This window comes from Tetrahymena thermophila, assembly GCF_000189635.1.
Source record: "Tetrahymena thermophila SB210 genomic scaffold scf_8254778, whole genome shotgun sequence".
NCBI lineage: Eukaryota > Ciliophora > Oligohymenophorea > Hymenostomatida > Tetrahymenidae > Tetrahymena > Tetrahymena thermophila.
The window spans coordinates 108,355-119,089 of record NW_002476536.1 but is presented as its reverse complement, the minus strand read 5'-3'; the positions used below and the strand labels follow the sequence as shown (position 1 = coordinate 119,089).

Here is a 10,735-nt window from a genome sequence, read left to right as displayed (position 1 = left end):
TAATTTATTTACATTTATCTGAAATACGAATTTATATAATCGTTTTCGTATAGCATATTAATATGAAAAGCCTTGAATATATTCTATGTTTTCTACAAAGAATTAAAAAAATTGTAAAAGAGTGCTAACCAACCTACAAAAAATAATATAGTGATTATAAATAGTTAGACAATCAAGAGTTAAGATATTGTACTTTATAAGCTATTTTTATAATTTTGTAAAGAATCGTTTTAATACTATCTTATAGCGTCTATAGACTCAGATATTATCTAAATTAAAAACTTAAAATCAATAAAAGAATATTGGCTTTGGAAATTAATATAATAATCAATTTATTAATTCAAGTCACTAATAGAATACATTTACATTAACTCATCAAAAGTTTGGAATACTTTATTTATAGATAAAATTAATCCTCTTTTTAATATCCCATTAAATAGTCTTTCACAAGTTGTTTAAGTCAAATTGGAGTTGAAATATTATGGAAAGTTTTATCTAACTTGACATAAATCTTAATTTAGTATGTTTTTATAAAAATTATCAAAAAGATTTTAATCATATCTTTGTTTTCCTAGATTTATTGTTAAATCTTATAATTTTGAAGCTTTTTGCACATTTTGTGAAGTAAGATTTTGAAGATAGGTATAATAATAAGTTGTTGTAGGGAGTTTATTTATGCTCAAACAGTAAATTACTTCAATGTGAGAAGCATAGTTTTCAAAAAGCAACGTAAAAACATCGATTAATGCCATTCTATCTTGCAAAGTTGCATTTGACTCGGCTTCAAAAGGACTGAACTATAAAATATTCAATGCAGGTTAAATGCACAACAATAATACTGCTAAAATACCTAACAAAATAATCAGCATGTTAAATTTAGGTAAGCTATTGAATGATGCTATTGATCTGTTTCTTGGATTCTGCAATCTCATTATATATTTTGGTAATTAATCTGATTAATTAAAATTGCTATTTCTATTCTATCCTGCTTTATTTTGTAATTTTAACTCTAAAGCTTATTCCATTAAGTCTTTTATATAAATACTTTTTTATCTCTTTGAAGACTTAATACTTGGCTATATTTTTTTATCAACTTCACTTATCATCTTAGTTCTATCTATTTTAAAAATGGCGAGTTCTATTAATTTTATTTAAAATTCAAGAATTTATGGTGAGAAAGTGCCAAATAGTTTCATAACCTTTTCTCTTTTTATCTAAATATATATATATAAAGGTATTACTGAAAAAATCATAAAAAAGCTTAGGATACCAACAAGTGTGATGACTTCGATTTGCTCCTTATCCATATTTTTAAATTGGATTTATGCATAACTTTCAACAATCTATTGTAAATTATACATTCTTGATTAAAATTCAACTATGTTTCCCCACATAAAACTTTCTTGCTACTCAGAATAATTGTAAACATAAAGCATTATTTCATATAAATATTGCATGATAGTATATTGCAAACTTTGATAATAAGTTGTGATCTAATATTAAGAAACATCAGAAGAATAATAAAATTTAATGGGATAAATTTATATTAAAAAGGGATTATCCTATAGCTCACTTAGTTATTCTTAGCTATTATTATTTAATACAATTTGCTATAGATTATTATTATAATCTTAAATTATAGAATTCATCTAATAAAATATTAATACATTTTCTTAATTTTGCAAATCTAAGCTATCTTAGATTATCGTTGTTGTACCCAACATAAATTAATAGTTAGATAAAGCTAAAATTTTCATAACGTCGATGAAACAAAAAATAGCTCCATCAATTTTTAAAAAAGAATCAACAAAGTTATCCAAACTGGTTAAGTTTTATGAGTAAACAACTATAGTAACTGCAATTAAAGTAACACAAGCAGCTAAACCAGCAAATACTATTATCTGTAAATTCTTTGCAAATATTTTTTATTAGATTTTTTTAATGATATTTCCTTTTATTCTGTCTTCTTAGCTGTACTTGCTGGAGTTTACACTCGCTATTTCATTTTATTGTTCCTACTATTATTCTTCTTTTTCTTAAAAATATCTCATATTACGACTTTTCTTTTTATTTGGGAGATTATCTTCTATGCTTAAACATTAATCGCTTTCTGATATTGTTTTCTAAAATTGATTCGTACCTAACATATTAATTTCATTGATATTTTTAGTCAATTTTGAATCCTGATTTTTTTATTCAGAATAATTCTAAATATGTTCTAAGTAATTTAAAGAAAAATCAGAATGATTGTTTCCTTGATCAATCAATTATTTTGAATTAATTGTGATTATTTAGTTAGACTCAAGTTATTCATTTGAAAGTAAAAACTATTTTTGTTGATAGAGCATATGATGTGATAGATTATTGTCTGCTGCTGTATAAGAGTGAATCGTATTATTGTTGTTATTGTTGTTGTTGTTAAAAATTTAAAGCATTTTATAAAGTCCTATCTATTTACTCTCGTTTACATTATTATTTCTCTAAGATGTAATATCAAAGCTGTGACCATTTTAATTTATCTAGTCCATGCTATGAGCTTGATTCTCATAAAATTCTTGCCTTTAACTATATCTATTTGTACTCATTAACTCAGAAAAGGATTTTGTTACAGTTTCTTCTTTATTTTCTTGTTTTGAATTTAAATTTTACTCTATTTCTTTCATTTCTTAATTGCTTATTTTAAAACTGCTCCATTTGTTTGCTTTTTAATATTTTTAGTCTTCTAACAAGTTTTTTTAGAAAATGCTATTATTAGTATCTAAATTTAACGAAATTTATCTATCAGATGAATTATGTTGAATTGAATTTAAAGTCTCGATATTTTTGTTTATAGGTTTATTTAAATTATTATGAATTTCTCTATAAATTAATTACTTATTCAATTCATCTATAATTTTATTTTTCTTGCTTAAATTTGTTTCTTTTTCATAATTATCTATTTCTACATAATTCACATTAACATTAATTTAAGTTTAGTTCTAACACACTTTAAAATTGATTATAAATATATCATCATTCAAAGAATAAATATTATTTAAATTGCTATAAGGAGTGTATAGTAGGTATTCTTAAATGTTTTACGACTTCGCTTTTTTATCTTGTTACTATTTAACTATCAAAATACTACAAAATTGAGTAAACAATTACTTTTTCTATATTATTTCTTTAAGATTTGGGACCATGTTAAATATGTTTAGGTTATCATCTAATTAATTTATATGTAAAATGCATTAAATGCTTAATAAATGAAAATAATCAAACTAAACTAAAATAAATAAAACTGAAAATTTGATGGAAAACTCCTTGATTTTATTTGCATTCTAAAACTATAAATTGACACTAATAAAATGCTCATGTTTAATTAAATAAATTATGGATGAATTCTGATGGATATCTTTAAATACTGTAATTCCTTATTTATTGTTACTCTTAAAACTTTTGTAAGGAATTTTAATTAGATATGCATTATAGTTTTAAAATAATTAATTTATGTTACCTGTTTTCCTTTCTGTAGTACGAAAAAAGTCGGTATATAATTTTTTAGAGTAATCAGTAATACTTCCATCATCTTCAAATAGAATATACTATTTTTGATTACTTATCCTTGATATTAATGTACAAGTCCCAACATCCTCAGCTAATATTTCTATCTTGATTCTTAATGATATAGGAAAAACAAATCCATTCTGATCTAAGGCAAATGCACTCCTTTCACCTATTTTAAGATAAGTATTAAAGTAAAAACCCAAATTAATAAAAACTAAATATACCTTTTTCAATTATTTTCATGGAGTCTCTATCAATAAAATTTTATATCATTTTACTGTGATCTTTTTTTATTGCCATAGGAATTAGTATATTTAATTATTTTCCTATCACTATATCGGGCTTGATACCAAAAATATTTGAAAAAGAATTCGAAACTAAATTAATGGAGAAGGTGTTTTTTAAAAGTGAAGAAAAAACAACACAATTTTATCTTGAGAAATAGTTTTATAACAAATATTTACACTTAAAGTTTTTTTGCTTTTGGGAAAGTTCTAAACTACGAAAAGCCTCTTGCTAAAATTCTAGAATTTTTCTGTTTTAAAAGTCTAAAACTTAAATAAAAATGCATGCTTAATACTAAAGATCTAAATCATTTGGATTTATTTTGAAAAGCTCTACAAAATCTGACTCTAAATCTTACTTTAATTCTAGCAATGGGTAAGATAAATCTTCAATAGACTTTAGAGGAATATAGTCTCTGCAAAGTAAATCATAAAATTAGCCACTCTAGACTAAAGCAGATCTAAGCTTTTCTTTACATGAATTAATTTTATCACCAAAATGAATGGCATCCATCATATTAATTTTTTAGTTTTCTATATTTGAATTGAAAAGAGTATCATCATAGTATTTCAAAATTCTCTCTTTGAGCATATAAAAGTAAAATATTTAAGAAGATTTCATTTTCTTTGTTTTGATAAATTATTATGAAATTTATTGTAGATTTATCAGAACTTATATAGGGTCTTTTGTTATCTCAAATAGATAGTTGAGCTACACCAATCTTAGGGTGATAACATTTTCATGTTTATCATTTCTTTAGTAATTCTAAATATATTTTTCAATTGTATAAAAAAGTATTTTTTCAAGGAATTCTTTTTTAGAATGCTTTTCAGTTGCTTCCTCAGCATTTATTTAAGAATTTACTTCCTTTAATATAATAGAAAAAATTTTGATATTTTTAAAAATTTAATAGTGTAAGATTTTATTAAAGTTTTTGAATGAAATAAAGTTGAAATTAGATGATTTTTTGTGAATTATTAGTTAATTATCATGTATTAAGCTGTAAATTACAGCCAATAAAAGACTGAAATAATTTAAATCAAACAAATAAATATTACAGGCTTTTTGAATCTAAGACAAAAACAATTTTAGTCATAGGCAGAGCAATATTGTTAGTGCGAATTGACAATACTTTCAAAAACTATTTATTTATCCTAAAATATTAAATTATTTGAGTTACTTTATGCTTATTAGTGTATTAGCCTAAATATTTTCTAAAAATGTTCTTTGTTACATTAAAATAACAATTGGATATTGTAAAATTAATGCAGTAAGTACTGGTTATGTTATTGTTACAAATATCTTATAAGCATAATGGATAGCGGAATAGTGAGTATGCATACGAGAATAATATCTAATCGATTAAAAGCATAAATTTGGAGCAAGCAACATATTGATATTTAAAATGAAGAAATAGATAACATAATGTAAATTTAATTAATATCATTTGATAAATATTGACGGTTAACAATAGAATTAGCAATTTCAATAAAGAAGTATAGAGAACAATATATAGCAAGTATTTTGTGATCATAGTATTAATTAATGCAAATAAGAATAGTCCTTAAAAAAATTAAAATCAACCCAGAATGGCTATATTGCTTGGCTAGATAATTAGTAGAATCATTAAATGAAAAACTGAAATCATGAAATTCAACCAAGTAACCTTTTAAAAATAAATTAATATATAAATTCTTAGAAAATACTTAAAAAGTCAAATAAAAATTGATTGAATGATTAAATTAAGTTTGCTAAGTTAAGCCTTATTTGATAATTAAACAAAAATATGTTTATTTTTATTATTATTTTAATTACGACCATACAATTTATGATACTGAGGCAGAATTAATTTTAATATATACTAATCAAAAAATTAATGGCTTTACCTATTACTAGAGTTAAAATGGTGTTAAAATATGAAATAATTGCAATATATGAAGAAATTTTTTCGCTTTCTTTAAAGATCAAGCTCAGTGATAAGCTAAGAAATGAATAAAATAGCCATTTGTTATAGATTGTTGTGAGCATCTAGCAATATTATTACAGATATTTCTTAATTTCTACTTATCTAAAAATAAATATAAATAATATTGAGTTAACATAGAGGCAATTTAATATAAAGGAGAAAAGGACAAGATAAGTTAGATAACAACTAGATGGTTTCAAGTAATCTTATACAAAAGGTAGAACTTATAGGTATTGTATGAAATTAGAAATTTAATACAGTCTCTAGTTTTGATTTTTATAAATCTATTCTTAAAAATTCGCGTAATAGTTCTCATTTTTATAGAGAAATGAGAGAATTGTTAGCTAGCATATTACTAATAATATTATTGATACAATTTTGCTAAGAGCTAAAGGGCTAACAATTTTATTCATTTCATGAGCATAAAAAGCTTTTAATTCAAATCTTTGGTAGCAATATTTACTCTAAATATTAAATTCTTTTGTGGATTTCGTTTATTAATTCATTTATTAGTTCATTTTATCTCTTTATTTTTTTTACTATATTTTTTAATCAGATAAAACTTTTAAAACAATCCATAAGCTAATTTCCTTAAATCTATCAATAATAATTATAGATAAGTGATATCAATTAATTAATTTGCATTCAGTAAATAAATAAAGGTTTTTTTATGTAATTACCAAAGACTTTGAAACCATAAAAAAATGTAAAAGAAATCAAAAAACCCTTGGGTTAACATAAAAACCAATCATTCAATTCTAAAAAAGAAAAATGCTATAAATAAGTTTTATTATCTTTTCAAACAAACATTAAATATTACATTTTAAAAAGTTAATTATGAATTTACTCAATTCAATAAGTTAGATTTCTTTTCTTTTAGTGAAAATGTTTATATTCCATTTTAATTTTTGCAAACTATACTTCTGTCAATGGTCTAATTTAAAGTTAATTTTTACTGGTGAATAGTCAGATGGTTTTAAATTCATTATATTAATTATAAATTATTAATATTACTATTTTTAAATGATCAAAATGAACTGTTTTTCTAAAACTTATAATTAATTTATAGCAAGATGCCATTAAAAAATTCCGTCGTTTGGAATTAACTTAAAATGAAATAGATTTTTTAATTATTTACTAAAAAATCAGATTTTGATATTTTATAATAGAATTAAAATTAATATTTTAATTTATTATAATTTCAAAAATACATAATTTTTTTACATCAAAATTTTTAAATTCAACTAAAAAATGATAAAATATTTACTCCAAACCTCATCAATCATCATTCAACTATCCCTTATATATTAATATTCACTTTTGTTACTGTACTGGATTAAAACAGTATAATCTAATATATTAAAATTATTTTATCAAAATTTAAGTATTTAATTAATAGAATTTTATCAACATATAGCTAGCTAGCTAGCTAGCTACTCATCTTTGATTCCTAATATGTTTATAAGTTTAAGTTTTTAATAAAAATATAAAAAATTAATAATTGATGTTTCACTAGCTTTTAACTTTTTAGTTATATCTCTTCGTTAAAGCTAAATTTGTATTTGATATTATTAAAATTTGTTTGTTCTTTTTACCCTAAATAATTTGATATAAAAGTTAATTAATTTATGAAAATACTTATTTATATTTAATTAAATTTCCATTAATTGATATTCATTATTTTAGAAAAAAGTAAAAATAAATGATATAATAGAATAACTATTTTAACGATCTAGAAAAAGTAAATATTTATCTTTTATTAATATTATTTAAATATTTTTATTAATAAAATAAAAGTTTTTAAGCTCTTCATTTTCATCCTAATTGACTATCCATATTAATCTGACTAATATGTACATTTGATTTATATATATTATTATTATTAATGTTTTTTTATATTTAATTTTCATCTTATTTACTATATTATTTTTCTAATTCAAATTATCATCTATGTTCATTCACTTTTAATATACAATTATTTTTTAACTATGTTAACTTAACTTTTATTCAATTTTACTTTAGTTTTTCATTATTTATTTTTGATATTTTTTCTTCATTTTTCCTAACTAACTAATTTGTTCAATATTTAAAAAGGTTTTAAGAAATTGATGCAATTGGTGTGTCAAGCTTAGGTTCTGGTTTAGGAAAGTGCACTAATCTCACAAATTTGACGCTTAATATAAAGTAAAAACAGTTTATTTTTATTGTAATTGTGATATTTTTGAATATAAAAATGAGTTTAAACAATATAGTTAACTCTTTTAATTTATTTATTTATTAGCCTTTTATTTTATTTATTTATTTGTTTATTCTTTTATTTTACTTGTGTTTATTTTTTATTTATTTCTTTGTATTTTGTTAATGTAACTAACTCATTTATTTTTTCATTTTCAACTTTTGCTTATATAATTAATTAATTAATCATTTTTTTCATCTAACTAACTTTAACTATATACTTTTTTTTAATATTTAATAAGGAACAAAAAAATTGGTGATGAAGGTGTATTAGGTTTATGTTAAGGATTAGGAAACTGCAGTAATCTCTCAAAATTGGCACTTGTTCTAAAGTAAAAATAATTTATTTATTTGTTTTAAATTGTGATGTTTTTGAATATAAAAATGAATTTAAAACAATATTACTAACTAACTCTGTTAATTTATTTATTTATTTATTAGCTTTTTATTTGATTTATTTTTCTATTTTTATTTATTCTACTTATGTTTATTCTTTATTTATTTCTTTGTATTTTTGTTAATTTAATTAATTTTTTCATATTCAAATTTTGCTTTTATTATTAATTAATGCATTTATTTCTTATTATTTGATATTCTTTCTTCATTTTTCCTTTCAACTAATTAATTAAATATATATTTATTCTACAATATTTAAAAAGGAACAATAAAATTGGCGATTAAGGAGTAAAAGGCTTAGGTCTGTTTTTAGAAAAGTGCACTAATCTCTCAAATTTGCAACTTTTTCTATCGTAAAAATATTTTATTTGTTTAGAATTGTGATATTTTTAGTATTATAATGCATTCAAACCAAATAAATAACTCTTTTAATTGATTTTTTAGCTAGCTTGGTATTTATTTTTCTTTTTTTAATTAATTATTTCTTTATTTATCTGTTTGTTTATTTGTTAATTTAACTCATTTTTTCATTTTCAAATTTTGTTTTTGCTATTAATTAATCAATTTATTTCTTATTATTTTATTCTTCGTTCGTTTTTTTCTTCTAACTAACTAATTAACAATATATTTTTTGTTCAATATTTAAAAAGCAATAATTAAATTAGTTCAATTGGTGTAGTAGACTTAGGTTTTGGTTTAGGAAAGTGCATTAATCTCTCTAATTTGAGACTTACCCTAAGGTAAAAACAGTTTATTTAAATTATAATTGTGATATTTTTTAATATAAAATGAACTTAAAACAATACAACTAATTCTATTAATTTATTTATGAGCTTTTTATTTGATTTCCTTTCATTTGTTATTAATGCTGCTTGTGTTTCTTTTTATTTATTTATTTCTTTGTTAATTTAACAATTTTTTTTATTTTCAACTTTCGTTTTTATTATTATTAATTAATTTCTTATTATTTCAATTTTTTTTTCATTTTTTCCTTCTAACTAACAAATTAACTATTTATTTTTTCTTCAATATTTAAAAAGTGACAATCAAATTTGTTCATTTGGTGTATCAAGTTTAGGTTCTTATTTAGGAAAGTGCAGTAATCTCTCAAATTTGGAACTTGATCTTAGGTAAAGATAGTTTATTTATTTATTTTGAATTATGATGTTTTGAATATAAAAATGAATTTAAAACAATATAACTAACTAACTAACTCTTTTGATTAATTTATTAGCTTTTTATTTGATTTATTCTTCTTTATTTATTCTGCTTATGTTTTTTTTATTTATCTCTTTGTTAGTTAATTTGACTGATTTTTTCTTTTAAAACTTTTGCTTTTATCATTAATTTACTAATTTCTTATTATTTCATTTTTTTCTTCTATCTAACTAATTAACTAAAAATATTTTTTCTATATTGAAAAAGTGAAAATTAAATTGGTGCAACTGGTGCATCAGATTTAGGTTCTGGTTTAGGATTGTGCATTAATCTCTAAAACTTGGCACTTGATCTAAAGTAAAAAAAAATAATTTGTTTTTTAATTGTGATATTTTAGTTTTAATATCAATCTTACTTATTAGCTTTTTATTTGATTTATTATTTTTTATTTTATTCTGTTTGTTAATTGAACTGATTTTTTCATGTTTAACTTTTGTTTTTGTTATTAATTAATTTCTTATTATTTCATTTATTTTCTTCATTTTTTCCATCTAACTAACAATTTAACTCTTTTTTTTTTCAATATTTAAAAAGTGAGAATAAAATTAGTGATAAAGGTGCATCAGTTTTAGGTTCTGGTTTAGGATAGTGCATTAATCTCTAAAACTTGACACTTGATCTATAGTAAAAAAAAAATATTTGTTTTTTAATTGTGATATTTTAGTTTTAATATCAATCTTGCTTATTAGCTTTTTATTTGATTTATTTTTTTTTATTTTATTCTGTTTGTGTTTTTTTTGTTTGTTAATTGAATTGATTTTTTCATTTTTAACTTTTGTTTTTGTTCTTAATTAATTTTTTATTATTTCATTTATTTTCTTCATTCATTTTTTCCATCTAACTAACAATTTAACTCTTTATTTTTTTTCTTCAATATTTAAAAAGTTAGAATAAAATTAGTGATAGAATAGAATAGAAATACTCGCACATATAAATGCACTCAGAATACATCTTAAAATTAATTTTAATTCTTTTTATATATCATATTATAATTAAGAAATTATATTTTAAAACGTAAAAATTATAAAAATAAGAATGTAACTATTTCAACTTATCAAGCTACTTACACTACTTCAACTTTTCAAACTA

General features: G+C 21.1%; 2 protein-coding genes across 2 annotated transcripts in view; one reads left to right on the top strand and one right to left on the bottom strand. All coding sequences in view use genetic code 6, as the record gives it.

Annotated features, from left to right (window-relative positions):
• The window catches only part of TTHERM_01024110 (transmembrane protein, putative), a gene marked incomplete at both ends in the record, with an annotated part of 4,630 nt that extends 178 nt beyond the window's left edge, over positions 1 to 4,452 (bottom strand). Inside the window, 6 exons of the mRNA XM_001009491.2 lie at positions 1 to 92; positions 194 to 269; positions 367 to 2,745; positions 2,875 to 3,205; positions 3,497 to 3,715; positions 3,771 to 4,452. The exon at positions 1 to 92 is cut by the window's left edge and continues 178 nt beyond it. Of these exons, the coding sequence (XP_001009491.2) occupies positions 1 to 92; positions 194 to 269; positions 367 to 2,745; positions 2,875 to 3,205; positions 3,497 to 3,715; positions 3,771 to 4,452 (3,779 nt within the window). The remainder of the gene's footprint in view (positions 93 to 193; positions 270 to 366; positions 2,746 to 2,874; positions 3,206 to 3,496; positions 3,716 to 3,770) is intronic.
• Positions 4,453 to 7,450: 2,998 nt separating this feature from the next.
• The window catches only part of TTHERM_001023110 (kinase domain protein), a 7,157-nt gene continuing 3,872 nt past the window's right edge, over positions 7,451 to 10,735 (top strand). The window contains exons 1-9 of the mRNA XM_012795985.1: positions 7,451 to 7,538; positions 7,595 to 7,650; positions 7,892 to 7,981; positions 8,275 to 8,364; positions 8,692 to 8,781; positions 9,079 to 9,168; positions 9,469 to 9,558; positions 9,854 to 9,943; positions 10,181 to 10,270. Coding sequence (XP_012651439.1) covers positions 7,500 to 7,538; positions 7,595 to 7,650; positions 7,892 to 7,981; positions 8,275 to 8,364; positions 8,692 to 8,781; positions 9,079 to 9,168; positions 9,469 to 9,558; positions 9,854 to 9,943; positions 10,181 to 10,270 — 725 coding nt within the window. The 5' untranslated portion in view covers positions 7,451 to 7,499. The remainder of the gene's footprint in view (positions 7,539 to 7,594; positions 7,651 to 7,891; positions 7,982 to 8,274; positions 8,365 to 8,691; positions 8,782 to 9,078; positions 9,169 to 9,468; positions 9,559 to 9,853; positions 9,944 to 10,180; positions 10,271 to 10,735) is intronic.